At 39.1% G+C, this 20,330-nt stretch overlaps 1 protein-coding gene across 1 annotated transcript; it reads right to left on the bottom strand.

Annotated features, from left to right (window-relative positions):
- Window positions 1–3,439: 3,439 nt before the first annotated feature.
- On the bottom strand, window positions 3,440–19,451 carry LOC149280182 (excitatory amino acid transporter 2-like). The gene is made up of 12 exons (XM_089500751.1): window positions 19,420–19,451; window positions 16,246–16,385; window positions 15,265–15,417; window positions 13,527–13,777; window positions 11,984–12,140; window positions 11,745–11,871; window positions 9,464–9,697; window positions 7,738–7,932; window positions 7,200–7,334; window positions 6,604–6,832; window positions 3,827–3,891; window positions 3,440–3,743 (listed from the first exon to the last, which is right to left on the bottom strand). The coding sequence occupies exons 1-12, from the start codon at window positions 19,449–19,451 to the stop codon at window positions 3,440–3,442; spliced, it is 2,022 nt and encodes a 673-aa protein (XP_089356877.1).
- Window positions 19,452–20,330: the final 879 nt, after the last annotated feature.

Raw genomic sequence — 20,330 nt, 5'->3', positions numbered from 1 at the left:
AAAATAATTATGAACTCAGCAGAGTTTGATGCTATTTAAATATATACTGCAGACTAACAAGGATTATTGGAGAGATAGCTAACATGCCTTAGCTATAACATGCCTTAATCAACCAATGGAAAGTGGGATCTTTTCTTTGCCGAGCACCCATTGGCTGGGTAGTGTTCCAATTTAGAACACTGGTTAAAGGTACAGATACTTCCAGTTTTATATATAGGGAGGGGGGGTATATTGTGTGCATTTGTGCTTTATCCCCCCAAAACATGCAGGGGCGGGTTGAACTGGGTGACTCAAGAGATAGGTTACCATTGGGCGATCCTAATTGGTTCCAGATAACATAGGGGATCAGGGCTCCCCCCAAACATATCTGTATAGAGTCTTTTGAATAGTTAAGAAGACACGAAGAAGAATAGTTGACGACTTCAATTGATAATTCCCAGTGTAAAAATATAATGGAAGCACCCTGGCCAGAGATGCCCATTTGCCACCCAGTTACCTGCACGTAACCCATTCCTTGCCAGAGGAATTTAACTCTCCACTAGGAATATTGTGCTATTTTTTTTAATAACCATATCTATATACTGCTGTAACTTACTAAGCTACATAACCATATTCTACCTATCACTTCTTTTTCTATTTCACATGAAAACTACTAGTCATTTATATTCAAAAATAAATACAGAAATAGATTAGAATTCATTATACGTCATCACACACCACAATCTGGAGGAAGTCACTGTCATTATTAGAGAAATTCACAAGTATTGCTGCATTTATAACCACCAATAGCTATATGTGCTTATATGTATAAATACATATATATGTTACGGGGGAGGGGCATAATTCATACATAATACAAAATGTATAGGCATTATACAGAACGTCTAAAAATTTACTAAACACATCTATTTTATTTTTAATATTTTAGGAGAAGACATGACTTTTTAAGAACATTTTGGAAGCAAAGGCCTTAATCCTATCACTGGCTTCTAATTGAGTCACATGACAACAGGGGAGAATTAAGCCATCCCGGCGAAAATGTGCTTGGAGAAAATCCATTAATGGCAGTTTTAAGTTTATATAAATATATATATATATATATATATATATATATATATGTTTAACCATTCAGAGGGTTTTAATTAGCTGCAGATTAAAAAAAAACGAAATGAAAAAGATTAACGGCATATTGTTTCTTAGGAATTGTAAAAAATGCCATGACAGTATAAAGCAAAATATGAAAAAGAAAAAAATTAATTAAGTATTTTTGTCCAGAATAATTTAGACAAAAAAAATTTAATTTTTTAATTCAAACCATGCCTGTAGCACATATATATATATATATATATATCATTATTTATATCATGTACTACTAAGGTAATCATTTAAAATAAATGTACAAAGCAGCAAAACCATCAAAACCATTCAGTAACAGCAACATTTTCTTTTTGTTTAAAAAAAAAAGAAATATATATATATATATATATATATATATGTTAGAACACTTCGAAACCTCTCTACTGAGTTAAATATTTACTAACAAATCACACATCTATACCTACACAATCTACACAAAGTGCAGGAGGCACTTAAACTGCATGCTGGCACACAAGTGTCAAAAACTGCATCGATAAAGGACGTCATGCAACTATCAAAGCTACCAATACTAGACAGAACTCGGGTGGCTTCCCTTTTATTAAAGATAGCTGCGCTTATCCTATGTCAACATATATTCTGTAGCCACCTATGGGCCCGCTAGGAAAAGCTGGAACAAATGGCATCAGGAGCCGAGATGGCAAAGGGATCAGGGCTTACCGAAAGTATATATATATATATTTTTTATAATTAAAAAAAAAATCTTATTTTATTAACTTGCTAAAGAATGGGAAGTTGCTCAGAACATTTTAAGACCTGATTCGCCTATACCATCCATACTGTAGGCGTTATTTAAAGGGCCAGTTACGACTACTCCATGGTACCCACATGGTGTTCCAGATTTCAAAATGAAGAAAATGACTTTGTTTTAAGAAAAAGGATTTGTGTTAAAACACTTGTGATCTCCAAAGACTGGAATAACCCTGGGTTTAACACGGGTCTAAGAAAACAAAAAAAAAGGTACAATCTGTGTCATTATTATAGAAACAAAGACATTTCTGATACTTTGTGTCGAATAAAAGGGGTGACTCCGGATTAAATATGGAAAGACCCTGGATTAAAAAGAAAATCTGATGACCACTGAATAGTCCTTATAGAATAGATCTGGAAGATCACTAAATTCAGATTTTTGGATCTTTTCCCTGTTTCGAGGCATAATTGCTTCAATGGTTTTTGTTTTTTTCTTTCTTCTGGATCAATAGTTTAGGTTGAACTGTCCTAAATTCAATATTTATACATATATAAAACACATGTCCCAGCTTTCTCCAGCAGGGCCACCAGCAGCATTATGAGCGGCGACGTCTAACACATCGCTTTGCCGTCATTCAATGATCCCACACACGATACGACCTCAGTTTCTAAGAAGGAAGAATAATAGAGGTAGAACTTAGCGGTAATTCTCCAAAAATATACTGCTTATTTCTCTAAGGTAAGGTTATTGAGGGCTATACTTAAATATACTATATATATATACATATACATATATATATATATATATATAAAAATGGATTGTGCAAAAATATAATGTGTGTGCTTATTGGGAGTTATGGTGATGCGTGGGCACCTATAACACATCACCCTAAATGTCTAAATGTAGCGGCACTAATGCCTGTGCTGCCGTCGTACAGTCAAGGGCAAACACAGATTACCATGGCAACAGCCTCCAGCGCACCAGAGGGATATTCACCCTAGAGGCTTACGACGCAGGAAAGGTTCTTGTGCTATGACGCTGGGAATACCCAAGGCCCCTTGTTCCTTATTTAAAGTTGTGCGTTTGTACCGAGACGTAAAGCTGAGTAAACACTAAATGCCTCCCCAACCACCTGTAAACGGTGATGTAAATAAAAATAGCAGGCTTAACCATGAGGAGCTGATGTAGCCGATTTCGTCGTAACGATAATAGTTGGCCGTTAATGTCTTAAGTGGTAGAAGGGCGCCCAACGCATTCCAACAAAATGTGGTGTGCACCCTTCTGGCACTTAGCGCTCTAGTTGGCAGACCGATGTCCAACGCGTTTTCATGAGCATCTACCCGATACTACAATGGGTAACGATCCAATGGTATAGAAAAACATTTTCAAAACCAAAAAACTAATTGCCGACAAAAAAACTAAAAATCCACTTGTTTTTTTTTTTCTTCTACACTAAGACTGCACCAGGTCTGAAGTAGGAAGACTGGCAAGTACTTGAATAACATCTACCCTACGAGACACAACTCATGTAAGACCAGAACCGAGGAAGGCTCATTACTAAAAACAAAGGACACAAAGTAGATATATATATGTCTATCGGTAATAGATCTTAGCGTCGTCGTTATCGGTCAGTATGGAAATCCTGACTTCTGAAGTGAATGCCACGCTTCGCGCGCGGCACAAACCATTGAACGGAATATTTTGAACACTGTTCTGAGCACAAAGACCATCTCGGAATGCTGTGTGAGTTCTACCTGAGACCCTACGAGGAGATGCGAGCGAGCTCTCGTACATTCTCGGCACCTCGAGGCCAAGCCAAAAGCCGGCCAAGATCATTTTCCTACTTTGCATAACGTGATTCCCAAAGGCTTTCTCTGATGTGGCGTTAATGATTGTGCTGTGTTAATGAGGGTTATGAGATAAGTCATTTCATACTGTATGCTCTTCAGGAGGACAGGCTGCGGCCGGTTGGGTTCTCACGCATCGAGTGGCTCTTCCACCACAGCATTGAAGTCTGCCGTGCTGCCATTGTTTGCCAGCGTTACCTGAAAATAATTACCGTTACCGACCAGTGTGAGAGAAAAGCATATTCATTTCTATTAAAAAAAATCTATTTGTGGTTAACAAATTCCTGTTCGTTCTGGAAGGAACCTCGACAAAGCAATGGGCAATGTCAACAGAACGAAGCTCTATCTAGACGCCCATTTTGCAGTCTGTGTTCCTTTCGGTTAGACAGCACTGTGTAATGCGATGGTGCTTTAGAAAAAAACCAATAATAATAATAAGATTGTTTCAAGCATTCTTTCTAAATTTGTTAAAAGGTTGCCAGATTTAAATAGCAAGAACCAAAATACTTTGGCATTCTACAGAACATCTTCTCGTCATGAGAGGTCGCAGATGTCTAAACATTTCCTTATTTAATGAGTGGAGATCAAAATATAGCAAAGCAAGCATTTTGGTGAAACAAAAACACAGTATTCACAAAATTACTCATGCGAACATCTAGCATGCAAGTGACTTCCAGAGATATCAACCGCATGCATAGGACTCCTAGAAGCAAAGCAGAAGGGAATAAATACCCAAGGGCTGGGCCAATGTCCTCCATCTGTTTGTGGGACTCCAACTCCAACATTGTAGCCAGACTGGTCATGGGAAGACCTGATGGGCCAAGTGATTCAGAGCTTGATGGACTCCAATAGGGATTGGTTTTAAGCTTAAGAACTTGGTCAAACACAAAGCAAAGGTTTGAACCAAAAGTTCATTTTAATTCTGTACCAGGCATTGCCATACCCGCTGTCCTAGAAAGCCACCAATGCCAACGTAAGGTGCTTATTGGGCTAGGGACAGGGCAGTCATAGCTAGTCCCAAATACTTTGGAGATGCCATTGCTTTGAACTTAACAGTATCCAACCTAGCCAAAGAGCCCGCTTGGCGAATGAGTTGTAGCTGATTTTCACTTTTTAATGACATTCAAAAGTAGATAATTAATGTCGGGGGTCAATGGATAAAAACAAGGTTGAAAACCTCAAGTTTTACACTAGAAGGGTGTAAGCGGACCTAAACCTAAAGCCTTGGTAATGCAACCCTAGGGTGCTCTACTTCTATCTACAGCAGCAGGTCTGCTTCTTACCTTACATGTTATGGTCCACGGAGCGTGCACACAACACTTAGAGACAGGACTGGTACTCGATACGATGGAAAGACTGCATGTGTGAGAGTATTGGAACATGGAAACATGACAAAACGCGCCGACATTTCACATTAGCATTCCTATCTTTGGGAGAACTAGAACGGAGACGCATGCGTTACAACATACAGAACATTGATTTTAAAAGTAAAACGATCGTACAAAAATATATATACAAAATAAAAGGTCGTGCATTTTAGCCAATCTACCCCAAATATATTACAAAATACTGCAATGTTATTGGTGCAATTGGTGTTATGTATACGTTGTATAATATTTGTATATGTGTATATGTGTATAAATAATACATACATACATACATACATACACATATATATCTATACATACACATACAGAGTTAGCTTAGCATCCATTAAAACATTTGAGCTCCAAAGCGGCATGTAGTGCGTAGCTTTTAAATACATTTTCCACCCCTCTTTAAGCTCACAGGGTTTACCCATTTGCTGTTGGAGAGGACCGCGTTACATGGCACCACAATATACTGCAAATCCCTCTACCAGCAAAAAAAGGCACAACATTTATAGAGATATTTTACACATCTACTCATATCCAAGCGCCAAGAAATGCTTATAGCTGTCATCCTGGAGAGATCAAAGTTCTACGGAGTATCATGGAAAAGTTCCCTCCTTTCAACGATTAAAACTCCAATAATGAGCTAGTTTTTAGTACTAACTAATGAGTTAATGAGTTATTTTACTAAGTATCACTAACAGAGCCATGTCTGAGCCTTGAGTTTGTAACCGTTGAGCTGGAAACGTATATTCTTCATAGGCAAGTCCAGGGCTTGGGTATGGAGCTTGGTGGAAGATTTTTTTGAGTATTTTTTTTTTTTTATGGAATATTAATTAAGGGATGTTTTAATATTTAGCATTTCATCAGAACTAAAATCTGATCATTTTATTCATTTTTTGGGGGCAGTGAAGTTGTGTTTTAGGAAGGGACAATCTGACAGAAGGCAGGGATCCAACAGCACATACATGATGCCAATCTGAAAAGGTCAACCTCCTGTTCGGAATTATACAGAACCCAAACATTCTCACCCTTTGGCAGCTGCTCTCCAAATCTATCCAACATCCGTTGTATAGAATATTTTTTCTCTAAAAAGAACATTACAAATATATTTTTGGGGAAAAAAAACTGATTTCTAGTAAATGTCATAAATTCTAAATAATATGAAAAAAAAGCTCTAAAAATCATATAATAGGTTGAAGCACTTGGCATTCTTGGAGGATTTTCATGTTAATATTGATTAGGGCAACCGATTTCAAGATGCAGCAAACCAAGGACGCTTTGAACCAAACAACCTCGCGTGATACAATTCCATGATACACTGTAGCACTTTGACATTGAGAACATGGCTGGACAAAGTTCTAACCTTCATAGACCTATATGGTTGGTATACTGGGGGCGACACTGGCTGTTGTACTTGTAAAAACACCACAAAGATACAACAGAAAAAAAAATAAAAAGTACAGTACATGCAGAGGGATGCAAGGAACGTGCATGCAGTCTATATACACGTCTCGATATCCATAAAGGTGAAGGGTACCTTGCAGTCATCTACCACCACGGAATTGTGGGCTGCATAAATGCACTGGTTGGAGTTATTCTCCCTGTGGTTCTTCATGTCATCGTAAACGGATTGAGTCTTGGTCATTTCGATACCCTGCTGCGCGTGCTGTTTATCCAGGCTGTCGAGTTCAGCTTTGGACAGATGGTAGACGATTCCGGCTCCGAATGAATCACCGACCACGTTGACCGACGTCCTCATCCGATCCCTCGGGGGAAGGGGGCGAAAGTGGTTACTTGGTCAAGTTGGACATTCTTGATAGGCAGGTATGGAAAAAGGACTACAGACCGTGCGTATACCACGAGTAAAAGCAAGCGTTGGTGATGGCGGCAGCCAAGATTACAGGCAGCAAATTGTGGATCCCAAAACCACTGCAAATGTTATTTTAGTTATAGTATAGTGTATAGTTTATTGTATTAGTATTTTTAGCAGGTCAGAGTATTAGGAGGCCATGGGGTGTAGATATTATCCTTTATATCTTGGTACACACATTGCTCTGATATGTTGGACGTTATTCAAGAGCGTGTGTGTAATTGTAGTAAATCTTTTTTTATATACCCCCCTGTGGTACTTACAGAAGCCAGTCCACCGCAATTAGCAGGCTGATGTCCTGTGTGGGCAGTCCCACCGCCGTCAGGACGAGAAGCATGGTGACCAGGCCGGCGCTGGGGATGCTGGCGGCTCCTACGCTGGCCAATGTGGCCGTCAGACTTAAAAATAATGCAGGACACAGTTAAGAGAACAGAAATCCCCCCATTTACATAGATCTATAACATTTTGAGTGCTTTATTGTGTTATATCATGTATGTTCTGTTACTGAAAGGACAACGTGATCCTCGATCTGCTGGTGGACTGTGCGCCACCATTTGGAGAAGCCCAAGCGTACAAGCTTCAGGTCGCGATGGATGAAGCTTCCCCAGCTGGAGGTAACTTAATGACAGGGAAAGGCAACGGAGTAACAGCAGGTGATAAATACATAAGAGAATCCAAACAAAACCAGGTCAGTGAGCAACAGACCAAGATCTCTGCTTTTGGAGGTACATTTATAATACAGAAGCTACCCTCCAGCTACAGAACCCAATCACTCTTTAGAGACATGTTTTACGACCTCACCTCACTGTCAATATCTGGCCCGCATCCAACACCACACCGTTCATCTGAGCAATGAAGATGGCAGCCACCGCCTCGTACAAAGCTGTGCCGTCCATGTTAATTGTGGCTCCGACCGGGAGCACAAACCTTGTCACCCTCTTGTCAATACCCAGGTTCTCCTCCAGGCATCGGAAGGTCACAGGGAGAGTTCCAGCACTGAAAAAAAAAATATATATAAATACATAATATATAAATAAACACATAATAGTGTATCTGCTGCAAAGACTGGGGATTGAATGAGTGTACAATCCTCATCATACCCAAGCTCTGATGTCAATACAAAGAATAAAAGGCAAAGTAAAAACGTAATATATTCATATATAAAAGATTGAATAATGTCGTTGAAAACCAAAAGCTATATTCCCATCAGTAGGCGTCACCAATGGATTTATTCATGGAAAGGACACAGAAACACCATTCCACTATTGTGCGGCGGGAAGGCAGGCGGTAGAAACCTCCCAAGCCGCTCTCGTGCCAAATAAAATAAACACCGGTTAACATGAAGCTTCTGATGGAGCTCTCCGTACGAGACAGCTGCAACATATATATCCCAAGTCAGAACACTCTCTTAAACCATCAAACAGTTGAACCTAAATAGGGTGTGTGTAAATAGAAGGTCATAATTATTCTTTAGGTCGCTTATGTCATGTGGTATTTTTTTTATTTCTCATTTGGGGAACACGAAGGATTAATATCATTCTAGGGGTAGAGTAACCGGGGGGCAGCCGGGCAGTCAGGGCGTCTTTTCTAATACAAAGAGGTGGGAACGTACCCCACGATCGCTCACCAAGCTGCTTCTCAGTATTAAAACTAGAATGGGTTTCAACTGTTTTCAAGTATAAAAACAGCAATGAAACTGTTGGGTAGACTGAAAAAAATCCATACTTCATTAAATCAATTATGGTTTGTATATTATGAACAGTTCAAAGAAGAACACTGAGGGACAGTTGGACCATACCATAATCAGTAAAGGGTAAGGTATATTTTCTTAGCTCAAGGATTCTTTTTTCATTATATATATATATATATAAGGAGGGTAGTCATGGCTACTGACTACATGGCTGATATCAATGTGTCAATGTTCTAAAGTCTAGAAGGAACTTTACTAACCACCCCAGTCATGGTCCATACCCTAGTTGCGTGTCTGTATGGAATCTATATGTACAGACTAATGTTCTATTTATTGTATAGTATGCAATACATCTGACTTCATATACACAAAATCCGTTTTTTTATTGCCCTACGGTTCCGTTATGATTTAATTCATGTTTGTCTTTGTGGTCTTGTATCCAAAGAACATTATATCAGCATGAAATTATTCCATAGTCATACATCTTTACATACTATTTCTTTTTGTTCTATACAGTTCAGTCATCTATATCATTTCAGTTAGAAATATATTGGATAGGTTAAAAATCTGTGTTTAATTTCCCCCAATTCCACAAAAGATGTTACTATGGAACCTAAATTATTATTATTTTGTTTTCTATAGCGCCATCATATTCCGCAGCGCTGTACAACGGGCCTGGCTCTTTCTAGACCGGAGGCTGTATATTTGTAACCTGTGGTCTGTGTTGAAATGTAATAGCTGTACATATGGCTGGGACGACTATAGAGGTGTTTTTCGTGGCACCCGAAGATGTTTGGACGGACGAGGACAGTAAATACAGAGTGTTGGAAGCGATACCTGGAAGCCGTGCCCAAAGCAGTGATCCAAGCCTGAAAAATCCCAGCCAAAAAGGGGAACGGGCTTTTTCTAGTTATTGCAAAGTAAAGCGATGGTAGGATTATGGCTCCATGGATGATCAAGCCTACGATGACAGTGATCATGTACATGCCCAGTTGCCTCGCGACCTGTTCCAGGTCTTTAATGGCGATGATTTTTCCGCAGATGAGACAAGCGATACCAAAGGGAGAATACCTACAGATAACAAACGCAAAGTTAACTTCATTTATTAGACAAAAAACACCGTAGCATACACTCACATCAACATCATCAACAGTGACATCATAAGTATATATATATATATAAAAATATGCATAAATAGAATAAACATTAAAAAATATGTATATATAGAATTTTACCACAACTTGTCTTCTTTACAGATTAAAGGACCAAATATGTAATCTAGAGAAGACGCCAGAAATATTCTTTCTGATGTTTGTCCTAATAATTAAACTGGGACATCAAGATCAGGAACTGGTGCCAGAATTGGGAAATTTCATAAATTTCATTTAATTAAGTAATTTACTAGAAGTTTTATGATCACTATAGTAGTAGTAGTAGCTTAAAACCACCTTTCTGAACAAATATGAATATATATATTTTTTTAATAAAAATGTTCTTAATGTTTTTTAAATTTTACCAAAACATTCCTTTCTTCACAAAAAGTATTAGGAGTGTTCTAATATAGGAAGCCTCAGTAAAGCCATGGACTTACTAACTACTACAGGACTTCCCCATAGAATCAGGACTTTCATGCCACCAATTGCGTTTAGAAGCTGTGAGAACCAAAGAGAACCAGGAAATCTCTATATTTCAGACACTAGTTTCTGTTTTCAGTTATAAAGAAAAGAAGAAAAAAAAGGAATGAAAAAAAATCCCTGCCTCTGCTTTCATTTATAGAACTCAATCTAATTTTTATTATTTTTTTGCCGCTCCATTTTTGCGAGGCGGAACAAAAAATTCGGTTCAGTTTATCTCTCAGCTTACTTAAAAGAGGTTTGGATGTATAGTAGCGAGGCTTGTGCGAATGAATGAATAAAAACATCAGAGAGAAACAAAACATTAGAGAACAAAGAGCCAGATGTTCTTCAAAAGGGTAGAAACTGTTAATTAATAGAACGAGAAGGATTTTTTCCCCCTTTGAGGGGACTTTACTATCTCAGCTAGATTGTTTTGCCTTCTTCTGGACCAACTAATATGGGTTTGTGGAACGGTTAGTATGGACTAAATGTCTTTTTTTCAACCTAATTAACGATGTAACTACGGGTAGTACATTTTTCTAAATAAAATTAGTTTACCAATTAAATGTAACATAAGTATCACAGAAATTGAAAGGCTAGCCTTTGAGCAACTTGAAAAGGGTGAGAGTTGGCAGGATCCTAGACATGGGGTGGCTCTTTTAGCCTGTTCATCTCCTCTGACGTTCAGAGCACCGGACGAAAATTGGAGAGCTCCAAGGTATTGATATTTGGGTAAAAACAAAAAAGGTCTCTCGATAAAGATTTAAGTCTTTTTTCATGCTTGTTTTGAGATCATAGCTGAAACCCACTGGAAAATATATCCAGATTTCCACTAACTGCTCATTGTCTGCCTGAAAAAAGTTTGTGGTTTTTTTCACATCAACACAAAAAATAAAAAAACACTGCAAGAATAAAACAGGAAATTACACACCTGTCAAGCTAAAACTGTTCTTTCTTGTAAACGATCGGTTAGAACTATAAGATGAATGCTGACTTTTAAAAAAATTTATTATATTGTCTAAAATGTATTATACTTGATATCGGATTTACAAAGGTGGTGGCCTATTACATGAATAAAGGAGATTTGATCCACGTCTATACATTGCCAAGGAGTTAAGTCACAAAGATATCTTACTTGTGGTTTGGAATTCCACCTTACATTCCACAGTCATGTGGAGAACCTTTTTTATTTTATTAACCATCACTACAGCGGAAATGGAGATGTCCATGGCTTGGTCTACCGAGGAAACCTAATGATCCGCTGATGAACTCATGTTTAACAACATTTGTAGATTTCAATTTACCAAAACAAGAAGGAAATAGAAAATTATGTAACAAAGAAGAACTGTTCACAATTTGCCTTGATGCAACTCCATAATTACGTTGGTGGCTCTTAAGAAAATATATAGCATTAGGTTTTCTTAGTAGTTGAAGAAGATCTGCTGTGATTTTAAAAGATGACCATTAAATACGACCCAAGACGTCAGAGAACATCAACTTACCACATTATCATAATCACAAGCTTCATAACTATCTCGTTCAGGATGTTGAAGAAGTCAACCATCAGCCTAGCCTGTTCCCCCATCTTCCCCATGGCAATCCCAAAGGCGATGAAGAAGCCAATCAGCCCTGTGGACATTTAAGCACAAAAGTAAGACCTCAAGGAGAAAATTGAAAGGACAAAAGACCAAGCTCTTGGAGATGACAGAATAAATTGGCATATGGATGATGAAAGTCTTACCCAAGACATTCATGCCATCTTTGAACTCCAACTTCTTTTTGATTTCTTCCTTTGTTACCATTACAGTGTCGTTCATGAGGGAAAAGACAGAGTCGGTGGTATTTGACGGTTCCTCAATGGGACTTTCAACTGTAACCTTCTTAGTAACTGTTTGAATCTAGAGAAATGAGGGGGATTGTATGAGGCGTCGGTACAGATCACCAAGCGACGGATGTGAGCATCAAACATTGAAAAGAACCTCAGGACAGATGTCGGTATTCTGAATGCAGAGGAAAGAAGGGAGATATTCTTGGATGGAACTTGGAAGGCAGTGGTTTAGAGAAATTTTACCAACTGGACAGGGTGTAGATGGGTGTCAGAATGGGAGAAGAACTAGTCTAGGACAACAGGTTGTCCTAAGACGGATGGTGCAGCCTGCCAGCAAGAGCTTACAATCTAAAGTAAAGAGGGTTTGAGACAAGGGTCGCGTTTAAGATCAGCAAATTACATGCTTGAATAATGCAAGATTTAGTGCATTTCTCAACCAATCTTCACACTTTTGGGGTGGGGGGTGTTTCTACATTTTTCTTTTCCTGTTTTTGGCAAGACCGATATAATTCTCTCCTCTGTGAACTTTTTAAACTGTGGTCCTGGGACTAGCAGATGTAGCAGAAATTATTTTTAATAATTTTTCTAGCTTTGTTTTAAGATAAACCAATAATTATACCTTTTCTTTAGGCAATACATGTTTTTAGCCTAAAAAATTATGAAGGATGGGAAATTGTTTCTTGTCAAAGTGCTCTATGGTTTTAAAAAGTTTTAAAATGACTGACCTGTATGACGCTGCCCCCTACTGGCTCACACCTTAGTTTTCTACTGACTTTCTCGGTCTTAACAATTGCATCTACTAAACTAAACAAGACTTTTTCACCTTTCTTTATTTAATTTTCACATTTGTAAAATAATTCGCCCTGCTACCACTTTTTTTCTGGTCCTAAATGTGTCCAAACCTCTTCACTTCAAGATGACCTCAGAATAGTAAAGCTTCTCCATTTTTCCATATTTATTATACATCTCTTAAAAGTGTTGTTACAGTTTTTACTCCTTTAACCTGAATTTATAGCAGGGACTAGTGTATTTCTCCAGATTAAGCTACTTAAGGTGGTCTTCTCCTGAAGAAGCAATCTTCTTATCTCAAGCTCTTCTTTGTCTTGTTAGGTTATATTTAGAATGTACTCCATTATAATTTTACTTGACCAATAAATTACTATTCTCATTCAGGTGTTTGAAAGATTCAATAATAATTGAATATAATTTTAATCTTGACCAGTAGCACACGCCACTCACTTTTAGCTCTACCATTAATGTATTCGTCTAGCTTAATGGCTTCCTCATCTGTTCCACCAACAAGTTCCTTCTCTACCACTGGCTTCGACAACCATTTGCTGTCCTAATCTACTGTCACAGTCATAGTTCCATTACTCCCAGCAACCGAATTTGCATACATTTATGTTAACTATAGGGTTTTTCGTCTGGCAAAAAGAAAAGTATGGATCCTTCTTACCTGTTGGAAACATGCCTGTACAAGGTTTTCTGGGAAGAGATTCCGAATAAGATCGAGAAAAGCATCTAAGCTAGAGACATCATCGTTTTCCTGACCCTTTCCAAGTTGTTTCTTTAGTTTGGGGTCACCTGGATGAATGGCCAAAACCAATATGACCCCCAAAATGGCAGCAATAATAGTGGTAACCATATAATACACCATGGCTCTAGTCCCAAGACGGCCACTAGACTTAGCATCTAGCCCAGCCAGTCCTACGAAGAAGAAAGACAAAGTTATGACAACCTTCCAGAGCACCTGAGATGTTTTCAATGTAACATTTCTAGACACTGCACTCATTCATACTACCAACCATGCTATTAAGAGACCACCACTTTCTCAAACACAACCTTTTTATACCATCATTCAGAAGTGGTGCTACAACATAAGCATATATCCAAGGACCTCTTATTCAATGTTATAAACAGTAGGAACTCAAGTTATACATAAATATTCTTTTGATTACATGCATTGAGGCCCAATAAATTGTTGGCTAAACGACCCTAAAATCTAGAACTGCCATTGGATTCCGTAAATTTTTATGGATTGGATGTTCTTGAGGACAAGGAGCAGCATTTTTCTAGAGTTAAAGAAAGTGGGGATACTACAAGTGAATTTGAATTTTCTTCCCCAGAAATTCCATAAATGTCCACCGTGAATGACATACAACCATGTTTTTAGAAAACACTTCTACCCTGGTCAAAAGCTTTGTCTGGAGCAATACTTGAAGTGTGGTAGAACTTGATGGATTGGTCACCAATGAACTTAGTTTGGTTGGGTTTGCTTCTGTGGCTCTAAAAATATTTTGTTGCTTTGGCTACTCTTGCTCTCCAATATTAAAAGTAACACGAGTTTCACCCATATGGGCTTCTGAACCTTCTGAACCTGGAGGATTATTTACTTTCTAAAACAAGGGTTCTAGAATCTCCATCTTTCTTTTAATTCCAGCTGTTGCGAGGGAATTGATAGTGAGTTGCAGCACCGAGCGTACAGATGTTTTATCTGTTTCACGTGCTCATTTTTAATTGCTGCCGAGCGTCAGATTCACTCGTGGTCGTCGTGATTAGTGGCCTGCGTGGGAGAAAGGCAGATGTTCCCTTGTTTCAATTTTGCTAAGTGGGAGCCACAGCGGCCAAGCTTCTGAAAGCAGACTAAGGGGGAAAAAAAGCACATCTGCTTCATTATATCGTTCGAGTGACTTTCGGTGGCTCAAAAAAAAGTACAAGTGAAATATAAATGGTGCAATTATTTCAAAAATGATCCCGGGAATTATCTATATTCTTCTGTAAGGAAGCACAAGACAAGGAAGTCTTTTGATTATACGTCTACTGTATAGAGCCAACACCATAGATAATTCCAATCCTTTAGGCCAGGGAGGGGATAGACGGAGGTTTGGCAGATTGGTGGAAAAAAACAAGAACATGAAATATCTTATGTGCTTCTCTCCATACGGTTGCACACATGGCTCTTTTACAAATAAGGAGCCTACAAAGGACTCCTTTTGTGGACTTTCTTTCTCTCCCTCCATCTGAAAAGCATAGGAGAATACTCTGGATCAAGGGAACATCGATACGTAGATTTACAATTCCCCGTGGTGTCATTATCTATACATCATTTGGAATTATTACCCACCAAGCAACTTGGCTCGGCAAATGCCTGGCTCTCGACAAACCACCCGATATTGTCTTACATTCTGTCTTACCTGTGATTAAACTGGAAATGATTAAAGGCAAGATCAACATCTTTAGCATTCTCATCAGTATGTCCCCCGGAAAGGCTATCACCATGATAATGTCGGGGTGGATTGGAGTTGCAAGTCGGAGCACCCCACCAAACACCGCTCCTAGAATAACGCCTGGAAGGGGAATACACGGTCAGCCATATAACTATATAGGCAAGAGAGCAACTCTATGATGGTCTAAGAGTCAAGAGAGATGACCCAACTAGAACATGGAAGGTACAAGTTATGTTCTGTATGCTGGGGGAATGGCTTGAGACATCATACCTTCTAATATTCCGTTAAAAAAAAAACTGTAATAATAATAATAAAAATAAATAATGCTTATATTGAGCAAAAAAATTTAGTCGGAGAACGTCTGGTATTCATCTGATCACCATTATAAAGACCCAGTGTTCTTGTGGACTCGGTATATATATGTAGTTAAGATTTCCAATATGGTACAAATTTCATAGACTTTTTACCCAAGGTTTGTCTTGCCAAATGCAAAGTGCAGCTTTTACAAACTACTAGTAAAATGTCTCTGACAATTGTCAAGTGGGACATTAAAAATTTACGACATTCTATTAATACATCTCCGTCGATGATCACATTGTAACATTACCCTTTTACAACAGATCGGGGATTCTTTCTGCCAAGAGTCGAGCGCAGCATTTAAACCTTTTCTTCATATTATCAAAATGACCTTCTAAAAATTTTACTGTAACTTTCTTTTAATTTTTGTGGAAGTTTAAGGAAAATGAACCGTGTGTTATAAATTGGCATAGCCTGATTCAAACAACCTGCAAAATATATTTTACATGTTGCGGGGAGACACTAATAATATTTTTGGGGCATCTTGGTTTTAAATCTGTCTGGGTCAAGAAATTGGACTTTAAGCCTCCAGTAAACAGTTAAAAGTTTTAATATGAACTATTTTAGGTCCACATTTTGCCCAAAACTTACCCAAAACTGTGAGTGTCAGTAGGAGGTTTCCTCTGAGTTTTCTGCATATTTTTAGGCAAGGAGATCTGGGGTGAACTTCCTCCGTCGTCAAATGGCTCTCGTGCATGCGCACCTCCACTTGCTTGGGTGTGTTGTTGGCACTAAGAGTAAAAGGAAACACATGTATAAAAGGCTTAATACACATGACACTTTATATTTTTGTTTTTATTCCATTCTAGGAACATTTAATACACTATCATTTAAAAGTTTGGGGTCACTTAGAATGATGCCCACGGGGGGGCCAGCATGGGCTATAGTGGGCCTTGACTGTTGTGCGGAGGTGGGGTAGGCTTTTTTGGCGGGAATTTCGGGGGTGGAGTTAGGGGAAGATTATATAAGTGCCTGCTTTCCCGGGCTCAGGAACCATTTTTGTGGTTAGCTTACCTGGTTGCGTGTCCCACCCTCCCTCCCCTTTTTTCTGTTGTTTGTAGGTTTGTGTCGTTTGTCACAGTCCGTGGGGCGGCAGCTTGCCAGGTATCCAGGGGGTTAATGTGGTGGTAAGTGAATGGTTGGTAACATCTGGTGGTAGGTTCTTGGCTGTCAGTGCTGGGAACCTCAGGTCAGGGTGGGGGCATCTCGGTATGTCCCTTCCTTAAGTGGCATTTGGTTATGATACCTGGATTACTTGGCAAGCTTGAGTGTTTATTGTAAATATTTACATGTTGGTGTTTGAGTCATTGTCCTTGTTAACGCACCTATGTTTATTGTTCCAGGTTTTGGCGTGACAATGACTCTAATAAATAAAATTGGCTGTGGCCTTTTCTTATCCATATTCTATGGTGTGGTGTCATTATTGGGGTTTTTAAAGGGGGAATATGCCTAGCCCGGAAGATCGAAGCTACAACAGTCAATGTCCTCCTCTTTGAAAGAAAAGCACATTTTGCCCATTAAAATAACATGAGATGAATGAGAAATCCAGCGCAGATGGGGTTAATGTTGTAAATGACTATTGAAGCTGGAAATATCAGATTTTTTATGTAATCTCTTCATAGGCGTACAGAGGCCCTTTATCACTCCCATCACTCCTGTGTTCCAATGGCCCTTTATCACTCCCATCACTCCTGTGTTCCAATGGCCCTTTATCGCTCCCATCACTCCTGTGTTCCAATGGCCCTTTATCACTCCCATCACTCCTGTGTTCCAATGGCCCTTTATCACTCCCATCACTCCTGTGTTCCAATGGCCCTTTATCACTCCCATCGCTCCTGTGTTCCAATTGCCTTTTATCACTCCCATCACTCCTGTGTTCCAATGGCCCTTTATCACTCCCATCACTCCTGTGTTCCAATGGCCCTTTATCACTCCCATCACTCCTGGAGTTAGAAACCCTTTTATAATTACGTTGCAGCCAGAAATTTCCTTGTTTTCCCACAAAAACAGCTCCGTGACCCCAAACTTTTGAATGGCTGTGTTAACAACAGATATTTATTTTTTTCTAAAGTGCACAAATTATGTGATACTTAGTACAATGTATTTCATGTAGCAGAACACGACATGATAAAAATTCCATTCATTCAATTTAATTTACAAAAAACAGTTTTCTCTTGTAATGCATTGAAGGATGTAATATTTTTGTGGAAAAAATATAAAAAAATGTTTATTTACAAAATATACTCTTTATATTTAAGGGTTATTTGATGTTTAAAAGGAAATGCCAGGACGCAGCTGATCTGTAAGCACGAGGCCCGCGTGTTTGCCAGTAAAAAGCAGTTTGAGTTATTTTGCTTAATTTACTTTGTATGCACAGAACATCTGTCACACATTTCAGCGATTACCATGGAAACGCAAAATTAAGCCAGGACATTTATAGCTACTGTCATTCATTCTATTTATAGAGAATACAGCGATTGTCAGCTTTTCGACAACATACTTGCAGGCGATTGCTAATTTCAGAACAAAAATAATCGACGTGGCAGGGGGTGAGATGTCTAAATGTGTCACAGAAGCGAAGTACTACATCTGTGACCAAATCTGCATTTACGAAAACATATCAGCTGATTAAACGCCACAAAAGAGAATCAAAGAAACAGCTGCGCCCAATTAAAAAAAATAAAAATATTTATATATATATATATATTCTTAAAAAAGCTGCAAAAAATTCATTATTTTTAATTATTTTATCATATAAGAGTTTTGCATCTGGTTACGGCACTGTATACGTACCTAAATGTTGCGTTTAAAAGGTTTAAAAAAAATGTATACTTTTCCAAAACATTTAGAATTTGTATATATTGTTAAAAAAGCCAATAAGTAAAACCCCCCAAATATATATATATGTAAACCGTTTAAAAGTTTGTGGCCACTTTCCTTGTTTTTTAAAGTAAAGCACATTTTGCCCAGCGCAGATGGGGTTAATGTTGTAAATGACTATTGTAGCTGGAAGCATCTGATTTTTAACGTAATCTCTTCATAGGCGTACAGAGGCCCTTTATCACTCCCATCACTCCTGGGTTCCAATGGCCCTTTATCACTCCCATCACTCCTGTGTTCCAACGGCCCTTTATCACTCCCATCACTCCTGTGTTCCAATGGCCCTTTATCACTCCCATCACTCCTGTGTTCCAATGGCGCTTTATCACTCCCATCACTCCTGTGTTCCAATGGCCCTTTATCACTCCCATCACTCCTGTGTTCCAATGGCCCTTTATCACTCCCATCAATCCTGTGTTCCAATGGCCGTTTATCACTCCCATCACTCCTGTGTTCCAATGGCCCTTTATCACTCCCATCACTCCTGTGTTCCAATGGCGCTTTATCACTCCCATCACTCCTGTGTTCCAATGGCCCTTTATCACTCCCATCACTCCTGTGTTCCAATGGCCCTTTATCACTCCCATCACTCCTGTGTTCCAATGGCCCTTTATCACTCCCATCACTCCTGTGTTCCAATGGCCCTTTATCACTCCCATCACTCCTGTGTTCCAATGGCACGTTGTGTTTGCTGATCCAAGTTTGAAAGGCTAATTGATGGTTAGAGAACCCTTTTTTGTAATTATGTTACAGCCAGAAATCTCCTTGTTTATCATAAAAACAGCTCAGTGACCCCAAACTTCTGAACGGCCATGTATAATATAGAATAAATAAAAATGAAGAATGTTATGGCAGCGCTTAATGAGATAGTGTCTGCATACACACGGTATCAATGATCCAGGGGTGCGGTACGCCATTATAAAGAAGGGGTGCACCTCTATTCTACATATTATAGTCAAAATATTTTAGCAACCGCACTGAGAAAAATGCATATGGTCTTTATGTTTTTTCACATCAGGAAAACAGGGGGACTTGATAGGCCAAAAGGTTCTTATCTGCCACCAAATTCTACGTCCATAATTTCCAACATTGCGCCATAACAGAGGAAAAATCTCCACTGACGTTATCAGTCTGATAGGAAGACAATTTCAGACATTTTGGTCAGTAGGGTGCGGTTGTTAACCCTTCTGGGCACAAGTGAGCACGGAGGTCCGCATGAGGACTCACCTTTACAGTTGGGGTCCGCTCTAAGGGCAAAAGAGAGTCTAGACGTGGACCTCCTTGTTCACTTCGGCCTAGAGCAGGGGCGTCTTGCAGCAGCTGGAGGGCCGCAGGTCGGACACCCCTGGCCTAGAGGATACCAGCTGCACCCTACTGATGAGGATACCAGGGAACTCGAGGTGAAGCCCCACTTCTCTAGGTCACCATGGAGAAACTCCGGGTTGTGGGGTGGGGGAACGCCCCACCCACCTCCACTCCAAAAACAAGCAGCTTTCAGTGGGACCATCCACTGACATCAGCGGGACCATCCACCGACATCAGCGGGACTGTCTATCGTCATCAGCGGGACTGTCTATCGTCATCAGCGGGACTGTCTATCGTCATCAGCGGGACTGTCTATCGTCATCAGCGGGACTGTCCACCAAGACTTGAGATGTTCCCAGACACATAACATAGGGCAGGCTATTAAGCTATTCTTGGTTGAGTTGTTCTGAAACCCCTTTATATGTTATGTCTGTATATATATATATATATATATATATATATATATATATATATATATATATATATAGCTC

The sequence above is a fragment of the Sceloporus occidentalis genome, unplaced genomic scaffold (genome assembly GCF_023333645.1).
Source record: "Sceloporus occidentalis isolate IW3139 unplaced genomic scaffold, rSceOcc1.0.p SCAF_158, whole genome shotgun sequence".
In the NCBI taxonomy this organism is placed as follows: domain Eukaryota; kingdom Metazoa; phylum Chordata; class Lepidosauria; order Squamata; family Phrynosomatidae; genus Sceloporus; species Sceloporus occidentalis.
Note: the sequence above shows the minus strand (reverse complement) of the source record. Positions and strands in the feature narration are given on the sequence as shown.

Bases quoted from the DNA above. Each gene is read 5' to 3' on its own strand.
- LOC149280182 (XM_089500751.1), bottom strand. From the start codon at position 19,451: ATGGCGTACCGCACCCCTGGATCATTGATACC. The intron at 13,778-15,264 runs GTAAGACAGAAT...TCTTCTTCGTAG, and splicing joins CATTTCCAGTTTAATCACAG to GACTGGCTGGGCTAGATGCT. The intron at 3,744-3,826 runs GTGAGAACCCAA...TCATTAACACAG, and splicing joins GTGGAAGAGCCACTCGATGC to CACAATCATTAACGCCACAT.